General features: G+C 43.8%; 1 protein-coding gene across 2 annotated transcripts in view; it reads left to right on the top strand.

The window, feature by feature from the left end:
- Positions 1–481: 481 nt before the first annotated feature.
- The window catches only part of CARS2 (cysteinyl-tRNA synthetase 2, mitochondrial), a 34,360-nt gene continuing 14,648 nt past the window's right edge, over positions 482–20,193 (top strand). Inside the window, exons 1-8 of one of the 2 annotated variants that reach the window (XM_032203945.1) lie at positions 482–550; positions 4,186–4,303; positions 6,562–6,633; positions 7,304–7,409; positions 8,100–8,183; positions 10,561–10,690; positions 13,906–14,039; positions 18,844–18,911. In XM_032203945.1, the coding sequence (XP_032059836.1) occupies positions 4,250–4,303; positions 6,562–6,633; positions 7,304–7,409; positions 8,100–8,183; positions 10,561–10,690; positions 13,906–14,039; positions 18,844–18,911 (648 nt within the window). In that variant the 5' untranslated portion in view covers positions 482–550; positions 4,186–4,249. Of the gene's footprint in view, positions 551–4,185; positions 4,304–6,561; positions 6,634–7,303; positions 7,410–8,099; positions 8,184–10,560; positions 10,691–13,905; positions 14,040–18,843; positions 18,912–20,193 lie in introns of those variants that run through there. The other variant, XM_032203937.1, reaches the window with a different exon arrangement.

Raw genomic sequence — 20,193 nt, 5'->3', positions numbered from 1 at the left:
CGAGCAGAGCGCACCCGGCAGCAGCAGCACATCCCGGCCACCTCCGGGCTGCCGGGGCGGCACGGCGGGGGCGGTGACAGCCGCCCCGACCCCTCCTCTTCCCTCCTGCCTCCCCGCCTCGGGCGAGGAGCGGAGCAGGGAGCGGCGGCAGGGTGGGGGGGGGGGTGCCGGGTGCCGCGGCCATGCTGCGCGGAATGGCGGCGGCCGCCCGGCGGGGCTGGCGCGGGGCCGCGCCGGCGACATGGCGGCGGTGCTGCCGCCGCTGCTGCTGCGGGCAGGCGGGGCGGCGGAGGAGGCAGCAGCGCTGGGTGCCCCCGGCGGGCAGCCCCAGCGGGGTGGTGGCGTACAACAGCCGCAGCCGCAGCAAGGAGCCGCTGGTGCTGGCCCGGGAGCGAGTGGCCACCTGGTAGCGGCGGGGGCGGGGAGCCCCGGGGCTCGGCCGCCGGTCCCTGCCCGCAGGGGGCTGACGGGCGCCGTTTGCCTCCCTGTGTCTCCGCAGGTACAGCTGCGGGCCCACCGTGTACGACCGGGCGCACCTCGGGCACGCCTGGTGAGTGAGCGGGGAGGGGAGGGACGGGGATTTTGCTGCGGCTGCTCGCGGAGATCCGGGCTGCCTCTGAGCCCCCGGCTCCTAACCCTGCAGGCAGAGGGTGCCCGGGGGTCGTAGGGAGGGAAGGGAGTGAGCTCTGCTGGCTGCTGGCACACCAGCAGGGCATATATGTATATATATATATAAAAATATTCTATATCCGTGGGTAATTTCTATACCCATTACCCCTGTAGGTTCACCAGGACAGTCAGCAGGGGCAACAGCACGCCTGCTGCATTTCCAGGAGGCTGGGTGCAGCTCTGCTGTGCATGGTGCTGCAGGTGCAGGCTCTTCAAAAACTTTCCTCTCTGGTGATATTCCACATAGCTTTGGCACAGTGAACTATTCTAAGATACAATAACACTATATTATTACATGTAATAATATTCCTGTTATCACAGCTATTCTTTTCTTGATCTTATTCACGTCTTTCTTTCAGCATCTTTCCTCAGTGTGTGTGTGCGTGATGCTCTTTTAACATAAAGTTTCAGTAATCAAACTGTACCAAGGAAGGAGAGGTGCGGGCATTGCCTTGCACAGCTGGCCTGTGGAGTAGAACTTATACCGTTTCTATAAGTGCTGCCCATGTTTCTCTGCTAGAACAGATACAAAGTGGTATGTATAGTGGGTCTGGAGTACAGCATTTATAAAGCCAGAGGACTTCACCTTCAACTTGGATCATTATGTGTCTTTTGAGTGTCTCAGTCAGTGGTTCTCCACGTTCTCCTGATTAAAAGAGTAGATTAAAAGAGACCTGCTATTTTTTCCATCCATTTTTAGCCTATGTCCAAACTAACAATTTCAAGCTTCCCTGGTCTGAAAGTTTGCCATGTTTCTGTGCCACCTATTCCTGACCTTTTCACTTATAGTATAAGAAAGAACAGTTAGGGCTGCATATCACATTCACGGTGGTGTGTCACGCAGATAAGGAGCTATGTTATCATCCTTCTGCCGCCTCTTTAATGCCTTCACGTGTTTTCTGTAGTACAGCAGGATGCCTGTGCTAAAGATCTTCCTCTCTCTCTTCTGAACAGGTGAACCCTTCAGGGGGCAAGGAATTAACTGTTCCCTCCCAGTGTCTGTGGTCTTGCAGATCTCAGTAGTGACATCTCAGCTGCCCTGTTCAGAATGTTTTAATTTTTATTTTTTCCCAGTATCTAGGCCTACTTGCAGAGCTACAAGAACATTGCTTTTGTTGGCACAGCTGAAATGAATGGGAGGCTACAGATCAGGAAATGCTCTGGAAAATAGCACAAAGTCACATGGAATGATGCATGTTGCTACAGGGTCACTCCTATAAAATATCCTCATGGTGTTGCACTGTTGCAGCATCTGATCTTATCACTGGAATTTCTTTTTTCCATCCTTTTTCCATTTCATTTGCAGTGAGCGTAACAAGAACAGCAGATCATGAATAATGGAAATGAGCTTGAGATCCTCAAGAGGAATTTGGAAAGAATTGCATTACTATTTTTCTTTTCCCCACTAAGACTTCCTACTTCTCTAGATAATCCAACTTTCTCTAGCATGTTGTGCTTCCAGACTTCAAAACAGGCACCCTGTGTGTTTTCAGACAGCATCCATAATTTATTCTATATATTAAAAAAAAAAAAAAAAAAAAGATGCAGAAAATGCCACCTTTTCCCTCAGTGCTGAGACTGGCTTGGATTTTACTGATGTGGGCTACAGCCTGGTTAGGGCCATGGTAAGAATAAGCCCAAATAGGAGGGAGTTCCTTCATGCCATTGTGCCTGGGAACGACACAAAATTTGTGTATCATTTGGGAACTAAAGCTGCAGAACCATTAAATACAGTTTTAAGCTTTTGATGCTGGCATTGTCCCTTTGAAAGAGGTCCAAAGAAGAATTTAATCTACTGGAATTGTGTCACAACATGAGATGCACATTGCCCCCAGTGAGCTGCTGTTCATTAATATCTCTTTTCTTGGCAGCATGTGCTACCTTCCAAAAGGCCTTTTTAATACGGACACAGTGCAAACAACAAAAGTAAAGTATTTTCTTTCATCAAGATACTAAAATCATCACAGAATCACAAAATGGTTTGGGTTGGAAGGGACCTTAAAGATTATTTAATCCCCCCCCCCCGCCATGGGCAGGGACACCTCCCACCAGCCCAGGTTGCCCAAAGCCCCATCCAGCCTGGCCTTGAGCACCTCCAGGGATGGGGCAGCCACAGCTTCTCTGGGCATCTTGCTCCAGTGCCTCATAGTAAATAACTTCTTTCTTATATCTAATTTAAGTCTGCCCTTTTTTTTGTTTATGCCATTCCCCCTTGTCCTATCACTCCACTCCCTGACAAGGAGTCCCTCCCTCCCCAGCTTTCCTGTAGCCCCTTTAGGTTCTGTAAGGTTGCTGTAAGGTCTCCCCGGAGCCTTCTCTTCTCCAGGCTGAACAACCCCAACTCCCTCAGCCTGTTTTTACAGGAGGTGCTCCAGCCCCTGATCATCTTTGTGGCCCTCTGGACTCGTGCTAACACTTGCATGTCCTCCTTGTGCTGGTGGCCCCAGAGCTGAATGCAGGGCTCCAAGCCCACGTCCTTGTTACGTAGAATCTGAATCTTAAGGTTGCCTGGTCCCCACAGCTGAGGGGAAGGATGCAAACCCCTTGGCAGTGTTTGCTTACACTCATTTTCTTTGACAGACACGGTGGGTGCAGCCCATCCAGTGGTGTGGGTGCCATGGAAAGCTGCAGCTCCTGGGGCTTTTCTTCGCTCTGTTGTGCAGACGCAGTGCGCTCGGGTTTCTTCACAGCCAGTGGAGGCTGAGGTTTCTCCTCATCTTGCAGGACAGAGTGCGAGCCTGGAGTCACCTTTTGTTATTTCACACAGTAATTGGGTTTTACTGAGTCAAAGCATGTTCTGAGAAGGAAGAGCGGGGGGCCTGTGAGGGGCAGCAGGCTGCCGCAGGCCTGCACCGCGTGCAGGTGGATCCGTCTGGCCGCGCCAAATGTTCAGCTTTGTCACGTACAGCCTGGATGATATTGAAGATTTATTCTCAGCTGTAAATAAAATAAAGTAACCCCCCCCAGAGCAGCTCTTCTTTGCTGTCAGAAAAGATCTGTGGTGTGTTAATGAAATAGCTTGCTTGTAGCTCTACCTGTTACTCGACCCCAAGCAAAGTTAACACGAGCTCTATCACTCTGTGTGGTGGACTTTGAAAGCCTGCTGGCATACACAGACTGAGGGCCTTTTATTTTAAAAATAACTGATCCGTGTCTCTCTTCTGTACTGTTTGCTTGGGAAAAGTCTTCTGGGTGAGAGGCAGCTTGAAACACAGCTCAGTGTTATCATAAAGAGATGCAAGAAAAGAAAGCGGAGAAAATTTGCTGTAATGTGTCACTAATGCCAGAAGAGGGTAGAGCAGTTCAACTGAAATTTGCCTGACTTTTGTGCAGATTGGAACTAATTTTGTAAAAGCATTTTATGTACTCAAGACCACCCTTTTTTTTTTTTTTTCCCCCCCCCAAAGTATTAGGGTATTGAGAATATCTCTGTGGCTGTCAGTGCTCTTTGACATTTTTATCAAAGTTTATTCCTGTTGCTGCATGTTTAAAAACTCTTTTTTTTCTCTCTTCCAGCTCCTATGTTAGGTTTGATATAATCCGAAGGATACTGACTCATTTTTTTGAAACTGAAGTTATCATGGTGATGGGGATTACAGACATAGATGACAAGATCATAAAAAGAGCCAATGAGGCAGGTATTTGCTACAGTCTTTGATCCAAACTTTTGGTATTTCCTAGATATAGTTATGTAGGGAAATAACCTAAGTTTGTTTTTGTTGTTGTTGTTTTTTAATTTATTTATTTTTCAATAGGTAATACATTTTGAGATTTTTAGCCCTCTAGCTGCTCCTGGGGCAGGTGCAGCTAAGTTGAAAGGTGGCCTTATGCCTTCTGCCGTGTCTGGAAGGCCAATGGAAAAGAAAAAGCCATGGCAACCCATCAGCAGAGTTGAAGCATATCTTTTTCCAAAAGCAAACCGAAGCCAGTAGCTTCTGGCTGTTTTCTGAAGAAATGTTTTATGTTGTTGAGCTTTAAAGACAGTAAATGATGATATACAGGGTTGAGGGCAGTTCCTGAAAGGTGCCAAGCACTCTCTAGCTGAAAAGTCAGCACCTTGAGACGTGTCCTTAGTCTTGTCTGAGTTCATGGCCTCCTTGAAAGTTGACACTTTTGGGTAAGGCTTGGTAAGACAGGGGCCTGGTGGTTGGATCAGTACAAAAATACAGAAGGGAAAAAAATAAATCAACACAACCAAACTTTTCACTGAATTCTCAGGGTTGTTGGCATGATTAAATGTTTTGTGGCTGTAAGTAGTTCTCAGATGGATTTTAATCAAACCTTTTTAAACAACCGTGCTTGGTGAATGTTTAATGTCATTTTTTAAAAATGTTTTTGGACCCAAAAATACCAAGAATTTATTCTGCATTTTGATAGTCCTTTTATTTGCATTTTTTTTTAAGACCAGTTCTCTTTAACCAAAAAAAGAAGGCTGCGTTTTACATTTTTTCTTTATCATCGGAACATCAAGGAGATTTTATTTTGTGTGGGGAAGGTGTTTTAAAAGAACGTGTGCTTATTTACTCCATTCTTTGGTTCTAAGAAGATCTATTTTATGTAGCATTTTTGTGTATTTTTGAATGCCCTGCTCCGCACGCTTTGGTTGTACAATCAAAGTCTCTGCTTCTAAGATCTCTTTTTTGCTTTTGGCTTCTGTTGTTGCCAACATTTGTAGCTGAAGTATTAGTGTTAGGATCAACGTGCCTGACGTTGTTTTTCATCCTCTGGTGGGACTCATATAGAGGGATTCTGAAAGTTGGGCATCTGGTCTGTGAGAAGCATGCTACATTCCCTGAGTGGTCCTTTGAAAAAGAGATGAGTCTCTCTGTGCTTGGAAATTTTCCCATCTTCCTTTAGGTGCTTTTGTCTTTCTGTTGATCAAAGAAGCAGCTGAGCTGCGTGTTGAGGTGAATCCCATTGCTGGAAGAGCTCTCCCTCTGGTCTGCAGGCAGAAGCATGCCTTTGCGCTGAGCATCTTCCTCCTTCCGTTGCCAGATGAGCATCTGGTCTTCACCAGAACTCCTGCCTAGTTCACTAATTTGTCTGAATAGAGGTACCCACCCCTTGAAGGTACTCCAGTAACGAACTCAAAGCAATGAAACTGGATTGATTTTTGTTAACAATTCAGTAATCTGCAAGCTGGAGAGGGTGGCAGTCTGCTGGCTCTTCCCCAGTAGGTTTTCCTCAGAGAAGATGTAAAACTTGAATTTGAGATACACTGATACCATGCTTTTGCCTGCCAGGGCAGGTTTTGCCTTCTTAACATGATTAAATTGCCTCTTTCCTTTTGGAGTGCACTTCTGCGAGGATCCCAGTTCCTGTCAGTCAGCTTGTGAATGAGAAATGTGGAGAAGATGTTTGAGAACTCCTGCACTTGGCAAAACACGGAACTGACTTTCAGTTAATTTTCCCTGACTGTTACTCATATTTCAGTACAATCAGCTGAAATATCTCATTTTTCTTAATCACTGGAAATTAATATCCTGTCTCATCCTGCAAGTCTCTGACAAGGAGGTGGTATCGGCGTCCCCTGCCAATAAGTTAAATGAATTTTACATCTGTGCACTGTAGTGTATCTTGTAGGTACAAATGGAAGACGACCCTCTCAAGAGGAAAATAATGGGGGAGGGAAGGAGTTCATTATTTTAATCTTCTGTTGCTTTCTCTTAAAAGTTATCTATTAATATTTTGGTAGTTCAGGAGCCTAAATGAAATATTACTTTAAAGTTATAAATAACTTGCATCCCCTTCCCGTGAATGCTAGATTAATAAGCTTTTCTGACTCTGTACCTTGGGGGTTCTGTAAGTCTTCCAATTAGCTACTAACTGCCTGATAAAAGATTGCAGTATTTTATGTTATCGCTTTGATTTACTGATCTTTTTTTCTTTCAGATGAATATATCGCCAGTAGCTCTTGCTCGCATTTATGAAGAAGACTTTAAGCAAGATATGGCTGCCTTGAAGGTATAGATAATTGAGCTTCTAAATTTTAGAGTATTTTAATGCAATTTTTCTAGTAAGGAATCCTTTTTTGACAGTTTGATGTGGGGGGTTGGGGAAGGACACAACAAAACACAATTGATTGCTTGTCTGATGAAGTGTTGTTCAGAAACTGAGTAGTGATTTACTTTCTCATTCTTCTGGGGAGAAACAGGCTTTATGTTGCACACCATCTGAAGGAGGGGGAGAGGAAGCATGGCTATTCTGGAAGAGGAATGAAGAAGTTAAATTTATTTAAGAACACAGACTTGCTGCCCCATGCAGTAAAGCCTTGGTTCACAGATAATACTTAGTTACTGTCATGCAGAAATATCCTGATCTAAAGCATATAAAACATCAAATATTCTGTCACTGAGTTCAGGTGACTTTGCTTCTTTTCCAGAGTACTGTCAGAAGTAGGCAGTAAGCCACTGGGGAAAACTAGTAGATTTCTTTTTCTGTCCCTATTTTTATTTTTTTAATATTATCTGCATCTTAAATAGTGCTTGCAATCTTTCTATGATATTTGCAACATTGTTTTTTGTAAGATAAAATTAAGAAGAGTGGTCATTAAAATTTGTTTCTGACGTTGGAGTGGCTTGTCAGTAGTGTATTTCACACAGTCTAATGAACTGTCACCATTTCTTTGTTTAAGGTCCTTCCTCCTACAGTGTATATGAGAGTTACCGAAAACATTCCTCAGATAATTTCCTTTATAAAAACGATAATTGCTAATGGACAGGCTTATGCAACCTCGCAAGGTAAGATTTGCAGTAAGGCACCTCCTCTTAGTGATCCTGCTTAGGGATCAGGTGAGATATGCTGTACCGGGTTTTGTTGATTACTACTGCTTGAGCAACTTGTTTGTGATGATAGGAGTGTGCCAAATAACTCTTATCCTATTTTTAAGTTAAAAGTAGTTCATTATTTAACATAATTGTTTGCTGTAATGAGCTGCTGTCTCAGCTCCTGTGGGGAAGTCCTGGCCTGGGTTCTGCAAGGGAGCTGGGGGAAGCTTATAGCTGTAGCAGGAGCTGGATATCTGCCATGTACTGTAAAAGACATGCCTGCAAAACACAATGTGTGGAAAATTTTTTAGTAGCACTAGTGGCTGTAGAAGGATGCGAATGTGTTTTAACTGGAACACTAGTAGGTAATAATTCAGTCATGGGAGGGGATTGCTAGTTAGCAGGGGAAAAACCCAGGCAGATGTCCAGAAAACAGTGTTGTCTTAGGTGCAAATCAAGAAAATGCCATGGGGTTACTGTAAAGCTTAGTAACATGGGCTGCTACTTCTGCAGCATTTCTGGTTTTCTAAATCAGAATTTCAAATGGAAGTTCAAAGGTACTTTGTTTTGTTTTGCTTTCAGGGAAATACTATCTCTCCATCATATCAGCAGAGTGAATGTGCCCCATCCTTGCTCTAAAACTAAATATTTCTTTTCTATTAGGCAATGTTTATTTCGATGTTAAATCCTGGGGAGAAAGATACGGAGTGCTAACTGCTATTAGTCCTGACACACAAGATGAAGCAGGTAAGCTCATGGCAGCAACTTGTTTGTGTTAATGCTTCGTCTGAACTCATGATGTATCTACGCATAAACCTTCATTCAACCGTTTAAAACAGTTTTGTAACTTGTTGTACATAGCCAGCGTTTTTAGTTAACTAAGACATTGTGTTTTAGTGATTGCTTATTGAGGCAGTGCAAGTGGAAACTGTCTTTTTTCATGCTTGGTTTTCTCTATGCCGTTGTTCTGGTACTTTAGAACAATCATGATTCTTAATCAATTTTATTTAAATCCTTGGGAGCGTTGTATACAAGCTGAGTGATGAGGTGGTGCTGTCAGCCCTTGCACTAGCCAGCAGTGAGGTGGGTGAGGGGAAATGCTGGGAAACGTCACCTGTCACGTTATTGTTGGGCAGTTGCACCCTTCTGGTGTGTGCTAACCAGATGCATTTACTTCTTTCATTATTTACCACCGGACTACTGCTAAGCAGAGTGGTTGTGTGAGCCCTTTTGATGGGCTGTGGTAATGTGCACTTGGCTGTGTTCTTCTGTTTTTGCTGCTGTTTTGCTGAGCAGGGCTGCTGATCCTCGCTGTAGTTTCCGTAAGTTGGCTCTGATCAGGTCTCTGCATAGGAGAGTTCGATGCAGGTCTCCCGTGTGCTTTTCATGCTGAAGTTCACTACCTCTTCATTGAAAAAAATTGTGTTTGCAATTACTGGAAATGTCTTGGAGGTGATACTCAGGTGAATTGCAGCCAGACGCTTCTCACAGCTCCGCTCTGGAGTTGTTTCATTACAGCCCACAAAGGGAACGTTCTGTAGGGGCAGTAACTGACAGGCTGAAACCATCCTCCTGATTAATCCTAGGCACATAGTAGCATAGGGGTCCCCAGCTGAATATAGGCGAGGATGTCCTGCATTGTATTGTGCTGTGTTACCTTTCCTGAGTTTGCACAGGAGGCGTTTTGAGGAGCTGTGCCCTCCTGTTTGCTGCTGGAGAACTGCACTCAGAACTGGCGTCCTGTGGTGTGTGCTCTGCTTTACCAGGTCCCCAGCTTCTTGGGGTTTTGGGGTGTTGTTAGTGACAATTGGAAGCAGACAGGTGCCAAAACAGGGCTTTGCCTGCCGTCTCCTCTCTTCTGAAATTAAAAACCAGTGAATTGTAGGTCACTCTCATTCTCTGCGAATCCAGAACGTTTCCAGTCCTAAATGTCCCAGACAGCACACTCATCGCCAAAGCAAACTGTGGTGGCTGCAGGGCACAGTGTCATAACCAGCATCTCATGAAGAGATCCCTCTTGCTGCTCTCTGACATGAATAAGCACTTGGCTGTAGAGCTCTGTTAACTCTGTGGGCTACCCTAGGGTTAACAGAGGCCCTGGGGAGCCTGCTGTAGGTGAGCCAGCTCTGGTTAGGGTTTGGAAAAGATGTTTCCAGAGGCGTCTCATGGCTGCAATCATTCATATTTTACCTTGCTTCCCCTCAATTCAAATTCACTTACTACTGAACTTACTCTGATCTCTAAAGATTCAGTGACCGTTCCTTAGTTTATAACTGAGAAGATGAAGAGTGCTGTTTTCGAAGTAATATACTCCAAAAAGGCAAGAGAGGGATGGAATCAACAGATGCAGGTCAAACAGAGCTTGGCAAGACAGTGAAAGCTGAGATGAAGATTCAGTTGGTAGAGCTCAGGTTATATTTCTGTCCCTTTATTTCTTATCAATTTTGAATGATGAAGCAGGTGTAATGGATTTCGGTAATGTGCTCCGCTTAATATTGCATGACGCTCTGAATAAAAACAGCCTCTACATAATATCAATAAAGGACAAGTGGAGTGGATCAAGAAAAATGACCACCTGATAGAGCCCTGAAAATAGCTGTGAATCATCATTAAAATGTGTTGGTAGTGGAATGCTGCAGGGGTAGGTTTAGACCCAGTCATACATGGTGTTTTTGTTAATGGTCTGGAATAAGTAGAGGAAAGAAGTAAATCTAACGTCACTGCTGATAAAAACAGATGAGCAATGTTAAATAATTAAGGATTTTTTTCTTCTGCTGCTGCAGTCCAACCTGTATATCCTAGGAAACTAGATGATAAGTAACTAAGCGAATGAGATAAAACCAGAGAAAGCCAAAAGAACAGAAAAGATGAGATGTATTAAAGAATCTTGAATCCATCTTTTTAGCCTGCAGAAGTCAAATTCCACATACTATTTTTTTCAAAAGCTTGATCAAGGAACTGGAAGCCCAAGGTAAGCAGGAAAGGAGGAAGGACACAGAAAAAGGAGTTGGGCAGAAAATAAAAACTGAATGGTTCACTAAGCGCACATTTCTGCTTTCTTTCATTTGTTCATTATTTATTTTTCTGAGACATGTCCCATTAACAAATCCCTTTTCCATGGTAGTTGATACTGATAAACGCTACAGTAAAGATTTTGCGCTGTGGAAAGCTGCCAAACCTCAAGAGTTATTCTGGACTTCTCCCTGGGGAAAAGGAAGGCCTGGATGGCACATCGAGTGCTCCACGATATCAAGGTCAGATTTCTGGTATTTTAAATCCATCGCTGGTTTTTGTCATCAGTCGCACTACAGTAGTAGAAGCAGTACTGCTCTTTTTTTTTTTTATGATCAGTAGAAAGCACCAGTTCTAATCTGAATACTTTCCATAGCTGCCTTGTTATATTTTGGCACTTTCTCTCCTTAGAGAGAAAAGCGTGCATTTAAAATAAGCCATGCAAGATCACGTAGCTGATTAGGGACTCTTTTAACTTGAATTGAGTAACTGAAGTTTTTGTGAAAGTTAAGAAAGACCTCTTTCATCTTCCTCCCTTCCACGTCATGTAATCTCCAGCGGACCTAGTCAAGCCTGTAGTGCTGTATCAGGACACAGGAAGTTTTGCTGACATTATCTTAATGGCACTTGTGGATGTGTCTGCTAATCATCTATCATTATTCAGATTTCTTTAAAAGCCAGCCATACTACTAAATATTCAGATTTCTACGTGGCAGTATATTCTGTGGGCATGATGTGAATTGTGTGCAGTAACAGTTTGCTTAGAGATGTCTAGAATTTGCTCAGAATTTAGAGTTTTGTTTTATTTTTTCTACAGGACAGGAATACTTTGTCCCATGAAGTGTCAATTTATGACCTATTAATTTGTGTTTGGAAAAAAGAGGCTTTAACTCTTCCTTTGTGAAACATTGGTAGTGGTACTTAGTTTTGCATTAGTTTCATATCTTTTTTTCAAAGCTAATAAGAAATTACTGAGATCTGACCATGTGTAACTTGAGAGTTTTGAACCCAAGCTGAAAGTAGGTGGAACAACTGCTTCAGGTTTCTCTTTCATAGGCCGTGCTGGTGCATGTAGGGACGTTAGTCATTACTACCTGCTAGCAAAAAGCATTTATAAAGGTGATTTTATGTCACTAAATAGTTTCAGTGCTGTGGAACAGTTCTTAAAGCAACCCAAGTGCACAAAAGTATGTGGCATTTGGAGTGCAACCTATGACAGAAGTGCACTCTAGGTAAGAAACGACAACCTGTTACAAAGTGGCCTATGTGCTAATGTGATGCTATTTAGAGTATGTATATATTTTCTGTACACTTTGCTGTGATGAGACTCCTGCCATGTAAATAGGAATTTACCCGTGGAGAGCAGAAGTGTGGTAGTCTGGGACTATGAGGAACAGGGAGCTTATTTTTGTAAGTTACCTGAGGTGTTGTACTGTCACAGTCAGCTCTCAAGTACCCATTTTATCTAATAACTACTTGTCTGTTTTGCCAAAGATCTCAAAGCTCTTTAAGTTAGGTGAATTAATTTTGAAATATCTTTGAAGTGTGTGTGTGAGAGAGAGAGAGAGAAGGTGAAGGGCATCGGTCTCTAGTTTAGTCCTGGAGAAGGAGGGAACCATCTGGTGTGACTCAGGTCTGATCTGGAGCTTCACTTACAGTCAGAGATGGGCTGCAGCTCCTGTCCCTGAGCATTTTGTAGATCTTTTTCCCTCTCCTCAGCTCTTATTTGTGTTGTCGGAGGAAACTGCCAATGGACAGTGTTTGCCTCCAGGTGGCAAGAGGGAAGGGACAAGCTGGGGTCTCTTTCTGAAGGTCCACACTTAATCTGGTTTTTAAGCAGGCAGGAAGAAGCAGTGGGGTATGAGCTTTAGACATAGCCACAGACAGTCTGTCTTCCATTCTCTCTTTCAGTTTTCTCCTGTTTCTCTGCCCCAAACTGAGAGGGTCTATAAATGTAAAAACCTATAAAGATATATGCCTACAAATACCTGAAGGGAGGGTCCAAAAAGATGGAGCCAGGCTCCTTTCAGAGGTGCCTGGTGCCAGGACAAGAGGCAGTGGGCACAAACTAGAACACTGGAGGCTCCCTGTGAACATCAGGAAACACATTCTCACTGTGCAAGTGACGGGGCACTGGCACAGGCTGCCCAGAGAGGCTGTGGGGTCTCCTCCTTGGAGATCCTCAAAAGCCGCCTGGGGATGGGCCTGGGCAGCCTGCGCTGGGTGGCCCTGCTGGAGCAGGTGGCCTCCAGGGGGCCTTTCCAGCCTCAACCACTCTGTGGCTCTGTGAACTAGAACTGCAGTGCCATCACGAGCCTGGGTGTTTTGTCCCAAGAAGGGACAAAAATTTCGACATCTATCCAGGACCAACTTGTTAGTGGGACATAAGGAGAGACTGTGTGTATCCAAAGTGCACATGTGTGTCTTGTCTTTCATTTTCTGCTTGCATAGACATTGTGTCTTCCCCAACTTGAGTGTCTGCAGTTCCTGTGCAGTTAGCATTGGTTTGTTTTGCTGTGAGCTGGTTAAGTATCCTCTGTGGAAGAGGCAGGCAAAATAAAGTGACCAGCTTGCCCAGCATGACCTAGCAGGGACTTAATGAAGCAGCGGATACATTTGATGAGCCTTGACTTGTGAGGCTTAACCAGAAAGAGGTTTGTCATACTGCCACGTGAATACCTTCCTTCCAACCACCAGTATTTTAGAGATGTCTGTGCCATGCAAGCCCTTGGGTAACCCACACGGAGTCGTCATTGCTGTTGGAATTAGAGAAGTGGGCTTGGGAGAATCAGAGGCAAGGGGCTCAGGTAATTCCCTTGTCATTAACCCATGTGCGTGTGTAATTCAGGCTGCGACTGAATGAGAGGTTTGCATTTCCAACAGGTCACTTAGAGATAGATAATATGCATGGCAGTGTTGTTTCTCCTTTGGTTTCTGGCTTTTCAGTGAATTTGTTTCTTCAGTCTCATTCTCATGCGTCCAGAATTAGGCATTTTCTTTTGACTTTATAACAGTGTAGGACTAAGCATTTTCTGTCATAACTGTGTACAGTATTGCCTGAATTCTAACAGGAAAGGTACAAGATAAAGCATGGGAACACCAAATTTCAAGAAACGTTCATCTCTGAAGTTGTTTAGTCTGTAGATGAAGGAAGCTGTCTGATGCTGATACCGTAGCAGAACAAGGAAGGGAGATGTCCTGCTTGCCGTTCTTTGATCTACATTAGAAAAATAATTGCTCATACAGGCAGGAAGATTAATAGCAGGCAGTTGTGGTCCTGTCCACACAGGTTCTACTGCAATTTTGGTATTAAGATCTGTGTAAAATCCTCATCTGAAACTGTAATCAGTCAATAATGTGTTTATATTTATGATGTTTCACCTTATCATTTTCTGCATTTCTTTTACAAAAACCTTTTGTAGCGTTCCCCTTGCTGACCAGGAAATTATTGTTACAGCGCAGTGTTTGGAAAGCAGCTGGACATCCATTCTGGGGGAATAGATCTCGCGTTTCCTCATCATGAAAATGAGATCGCGCAGTGCGAGGTGTATCATCAGTGCGAGCAGTGGGGGAATTATTTTCTGCATTCTGGTAAGTGAAATATCAATCACCTGAGAGGCCTGTACAAGTATAAGTTTTTTTTATTATTATTATTATTTTTTTTAAGGTTTGACATTGTATGGCATGAAATGGGAAGAAAACCTTAGAAACAGATACTGTACTGCAGTGACCAAGTTCTGTCCTCACTAAAAGAAGAAACATAAATGAGTGAATCTTGAAACTGTAGAACGAATGCCTTTATTAAGTGGTTACAGTGAAATACTAAGTATCATCTGTACAGCGTTTATTCCTAATTAAAAATGTGGAAAGAAAAGTTCTTCCAGCAGAATCTCATCTCCTTTCACTTGATTTCTGCAAAATTTGAGGGCACTGGGTATGATAACAGTTTCTTTTCCAATTTTACTTTGGCTGTGACAGTCCTGCTGGAAGAGGGTGAAAAGAATTGATCTTTTCTATATGGCCTCCTAAAAATAGAAATTCCTGCTGTCTTTGAGATAGAACCCTCGGTATCTGGAGGCAGGTGAGGGAAGGTGACAGGTAGCTGATCATAGTGTTTTAGAAGCTTTGAAACTGGAATAAACCAGTCTAGCTCTCCATCATCTCTCAGCACCAGTTGCCTGTGAGCTTAAAAGACAGTTTTCAGTGGAGTGCTGAGTAAAATAGCCTGTAATTATGGATACAGGGAAAAGGCTCTTCTCTTACAAAGACTCCGTACTCCTGAAGGATAAGAATGGAGAGAAGGCTGAGATGCCTGAACTGATGAGCCAACAAAGCTCACGGTTGTGACTCTGTAGAGAAACATCTGAGCTGGGATGTTTTGAAATGTGGGAGAAACCTAACAAGCAGATGCTCTGCTGCAATGAACTGGAAGCTCTGATGCATGATTCACGCACCTGTAACTATTTAAATTCTTCTGAGAAGCTTGTGGGTTTTTGTTGTTTGTTTTGTTTTTTTTTTAAATCCTCCGGTAGCAGTGTGATGAGTGATGAGTAAGAGGTGCAAGGTTAATGCCGAAGACTGAGTCAGACACTTTGGTTTAGTCTGCTCAGGCGTGACCAAAGAGGTTGCTGCTGGGTGAGCGACTTGGTCTTGGGGTAGCCCATCGATGCCACAGACCTCTGCATCTCTTTCCCCTAGAAGTGACCTTGCTGCCTGTGCCTGACTAAATGATAGCAAAGTGTCTTTTATTCACTTGGTCTTCAGCATTATGATATTGCTGCTGTGTAGAGCTGCTGCCTTATACAGTAATGCTTCAGTGAAGATTGTGCTGTGCAATGCTCTGAACAACGCTGTTATGTGATGGGGCTGGCAGCGTCCTTCTGGGAGAAACTGTGAAGTTTCTTCTTCCTATTGCAGTTGTAGTGGTTCTGGATGGTCTCCAAAGGACCAAAAGCAACAGACTGCAGATTGAACCTGCCTTTCTTCTTGCTGAACAACACTTTGTGTAAAATCTCTTGCTGCTTGTTTGAGCAAGAGCTGTGGAGCTGTGGTACACCCTGGGAATTACTGAAGCCTTTATACATTTGTGCTGTTTGGGGTTAATACCAAATTCTAGTTTCAGTTCTCAATGTAGAGGCTGTTAGAAGTTACCAGAAGCTGTCCAGAGGCTGGTGCATCCTCCAGGGTACGCTTCACTCCTGAAGTGTTGGGAAATTGTCTGTGCTTCCAATGAGATAGACAATACACTGGCTACTGCCAGCTGGAGCCCTCTGCCAAAAAAAAAAATACAGTTAATCTGAGTTCTCTAGCTTGGAGTCAAAACTATAGGGGAAATATCCTTTGAAACTAAGCAAATAAAGAGGATTCAAGATTTCTTTTCTCAAGAAAATGAAGAAGAAAAAAAAATAAAAGCTTGATTCCAAGGGCAGTTTGAGTGCTGAGCTTCTCCAGGAGCTGACAGATTACATTCATTAATTCAAAAAATGTTGCTGGAGGACGATAACGTGAATTATTTAGGGCAAATGAATCAGCTTCAGAAACAATTTATTCTGGTAACAGACTTCAGAATTTTAGCAGGCTCAGAATTGGAGAAGCAATCCCCATTAGAGGAAGAAAATCCCTGCACTGGGGATAAATCTTCTTATAAGGACTTTATTTTTAGACTACTTGTGCTCTGGGAAGAGCGCCAAGCCAAAGTTATGAAAATCCTTATATTCTGTGATTCTTTAATGAAACCATTCCAAGCGCTGAGGCTCCTGAAGAGGAGTATTACTTCAAATTCAGGTGTTACCTGTGCCTTATTAAGACAACATGGCCAAATTGCTCGAAATTGGGCTGCCTACAGTTAAGTCAGTCAATATTTAGGCAGCTTCACAAAAGCTAAATAAATCAATAAGTAATCATACCCAGGCTATTCATTTTCCACTGGCGAAAGTTTGTGTATGGGGGGTTTGTTTTAGTTGTTAGAGCTACAAGTGTCCAGTGTTTCTGGCAGTCTGCATGTTTTTATTCAGGGCCCTGAATAAAAATGGCAGTGGGAATGGCCTCACCTGATAGCAGTCAGGACTAAACATCATGAAAATGAGGTTTTTATTGAATTGTAGGTTTTTGTTGTAGCTGGTCCTGGATCCATACAACTCTTGATTCTTTGCTATCCTTGAAAGGGTGCTGTGCAAATTTAGCTGTGCAGGTGGTGGAGGTGGGACTGGAGGTGGCTTTCCCCAGGAGAATCCCCACTGACTTGAACCACTGCCGAAGGAGCTAGGAGGTGAAACCAGACGCTTCTCATGCCCATTCAGCAGGCCCAAGAAGGTTGCTTTTCTCTTTGGAAGAGTTGCTGGGAATTTTGTCCCCTTGGAGAAGGGAGAGGGCTCCAGTCAGGGCGGCAGAGCAGCGCTGTGCAGAGTGATGCAAAATTCAAGCATCAGACTGGGCTGCTTCACAAGATGTGAAACCTCTTCCACCATCTGTGAAAACGGAGCCGTAATTGTGTGTAGTGCGTCCACCCTGAGGAGCACCCGGAGGCAGCAGGTATCTGAAGGAATGCAAGGTTGCTGGTGTGCTGTTAAAGAGTAAGGAAAGTTCATGCTTAAAAATCTGCATCTGAGTAGGGTTAAGTGCTGGGTTCTGCAGTTAACAGTGTCTGAAAACTGTTAGTTGTGGGAGCTTGGTAACTTCCAGGATTACTCTATTAATAAGAGAAGCCAATTAAAGCTTTTAACTACATTTCTGAAATGGTGCTGAGTAGCATTTTATTGGCTCTGTGTTCAGCATCCCTCTGGCTCTGTAAATAATTGATGTCTTCTATCAGTGCTGGTGGTGTGGCTAGTGCAGACAAGGTCCAGGAGCATACAGCCTCATCTCCCGCATTGCTTTGACAGAATTTTATCCTGAAGCCAAGCTCTGCTTACTCTAAGTGGGATGGAGATCATTACTTCCTTTTTCTTGCATCACAGCCCTGCAAATGGAGGGTCTGTGCAGCTATTGAAAGCTGTATTAGTGCTTAGAGATTACATTTTAAAATTAATTCCAATTAGGCATCGCAGCTATAACTTTTCCCCTCTTTCTTTACACTGCATCCCAGCAGTGAGCAGACAAATGAATCCCTTTCTTCAGGCAGAACTTGGGCAATTTTGAGCATGATCTGGCTTTGAAGTTAGCCCTGCTAGGAGCAGGGTTCAGCTGAGCAGCCTGACGAGTTTCCTTACCAGCTAAATCCCCCTGTTATTTTCCTTCTACCTCACCAGCTCCCCAAGGCAGCAAGAAGGCAATGAGTCCTGGTGGAGGACCTGCAGGGACCCTGCACATGCCATGCCTGTGTGAAGGAGCTGCCCTTTGAGCAGCGTTAGCATGCAGCTCCTGGTGCCACGCAGACACACTCCTTGTGCCTGGAGTGCTCCAGGGCTGCCACACCACAGGGGCTGTGGTTAACAGGCACGTGTGCTGGGTGTGGCACAGCTGAGAGCTGTGCAGGGGGACTCAGCACGCGGGGAGAAGGTCTGGTTGGCCACCTTGGATGCTCCCCACTGCCTTCACTAGACCCACTTCGAGGAAACATGCTCCCGGATAGTGCCCATGACTTCATTTCCCAAGTACAGTACTCCTCACTAACTCTTCTCTGTGACTATAAGCTCCTGTCAGATTTTCTGGCATAAGTATCCAGAAGAAACACAGACGGCTTTTTCAGAAAGTTACTTCTGAGCAGCAAAATCTACCAGTTGCCTTTCAAAAGCTTTGACTTGCTTTATGGTATCTCTTAAAATCAAACTTCAGAAAACAGATCCTCAGATATGAGTGTCTTCCTTATCCCCTCTAATCCATTCTGGCAACCAAATCCTTCCAAATTTTTGGTAGATCGAGTTTCAGAACAGGAGATGCACAGAAAACTTTACACTTGAGGTATTTTGGATTAACACGATACACTTTTGGATTAAAAAAATAGTAGTGAGTAGTACATACAGAAAGTTGGGTTTCAAGAACATCGTATTGCAGGATAATTGGATGATCTTTACAAGTCTTAAAACATTTCTGGGAAGTCCAAGGTAACAGGTAAAGTACTTTTCTGTGAAGACTGAAAAGTGCTTGATTGTTTGTTTTTTATCAATTCATTATCAATTTGGTTAAGGAAGACTTTTTTTTTCTTTTATTTTTCCCTCATGTCTCTGCTCCTAGGGTGGTTCTTGTTTGAGTAACATTTTCTTCTGTTTTAAAATTCACCCAGCCCATGTTGAGGGTGGCATGGCCAAGCTTTTGAACAATAATTTACATGTTGCATTGAGATGGTTGGCACACGTCCATCTCAGCGTATGCCTCCTGAGACTCCAGAGTTTTTCCCTCATTCGCTGCCCATTGAGAAGAATACTAACTTATCCCAATTCTTTTTTTTTTTTTCTAGGGCATTTGCACGTTAAAGGAAGTCAAGAAAAAATGTCCAAGTCATTAAAAAACTACATAACAATTAAGGTAATCTATTTTTGTGAGCTGAAGAGATGTATGTATGTAACACGTAAGTATTAATCACAGCTTTCTTTTGAGAAAACACATGAGCGTTTGCTTATAGTGCAGTGGAAGAAGTGAGGCAGGGTGTTTTTCTAATGCAGATGTACCTGTTACTCTGTTGGGACGCAGGAAACCTGCTGTGACTCAGGGATTGTTCATAACTTGGGTCTCACTGAGTGGAGAGTGTTTGTAGGAGCAGCATTTGTGCCTAGTACCAGAAATCTGCGTTGCAATAATGTGTTCTCTTCTGCACACTTATCTATCATGTATGACTTTGGGACTTAGGCAAGGGTGGATATTTTTCCTTGTCCTGCTTTAGGTGAGAAGTGACATAGTCTCAGCATTTTCTTAGTAATTTATCAGGTATTCTGCAACTACACTATCATAATGGGCTCTTGTCTTCTCCTTTATTTTCTTTCTTTATTTTTTTTAACTGTCACCTTTTGATGATGTACAGAAACCTTTGTCTTTTCATACCTCCAAGCTGCACAAATACGTCCTGTTTTACCGTGTCAGAGAGAAGGAGCCATTCACCAGAAGCAGTTCAGTGAGTCAGTCACTTGTGGATCCTCTCCTTTCCTCCCCGAAGGCCCACAAAGGGGTTGAGCCAAAGTTTGTGGCACAGCGCAGGGCAGGGTTTGTGTCAGCATGTTGGTGATACGCTGTACTTAACACCATCTCAGCTCCAGCGATGGCTGACACCTATTGTTCGAAGCGGGTAATTTTCCTCCTTTAGACAAAGCTTGAGAGGCTGTTTCAGCACACACGTTCCCCTCTGCCCTCTCGGAAGACTAATTACAGTCCTTTTAAAGGGAGTTCTGCTTTATTCTGAATTCTCCCATCTCGTCTCGTGTGTGTACAGCTAAGCCTCTCCTCCCCTAGGAAAATTATCCATCCCTCACCATTTTCACAGCACTTTCCTGAGTCCAAGCAGATGCAGAGTGGAGGAGTGGCTGTGAATGCAATGCACACAACGAAAAAAAATGTATAGAAATGCTCCCCTGCATCTGTGCAGTGGCACTTCTTTGTATGGAGCAAAGTGTTGTGCAGGAGGCACGCAGAAATTTCTTTGTAGCCAGCAGTGATGTGCTCAGCAACAAAACATTCAGGGCCTTCTCCCTTTCCTTGTGGGTTTCTTCTTTTAATTTCTGCGATTAGACATGGTGAGCAAGTATTAATCCTCTCCGGCAAGTAACTTTCAGTCCAGTGAGCCAGATTTCTTCCCATACAGTCTTTCTGCAGCCTG

Source organism: Aythya fuligula, chromosome 1 (assembly GCF_009819795.1).
Source record: "Aythya fuligula isolate bAytFul2 chromosome 1, bAytFul2.pri, whole genome shotgun sequence".
NCBI classification, from domain to species: Eukaryota; Metazoa; Chordata; class Aves; order Anseriformes; family Anatidae; genus Aythya; species Aythya fuligula.
The sequence above is the reverse complement of the archived record's forward strand: the minus strand, read 5'-3'. Positions and strand labels throughout refer to the sequence as shown.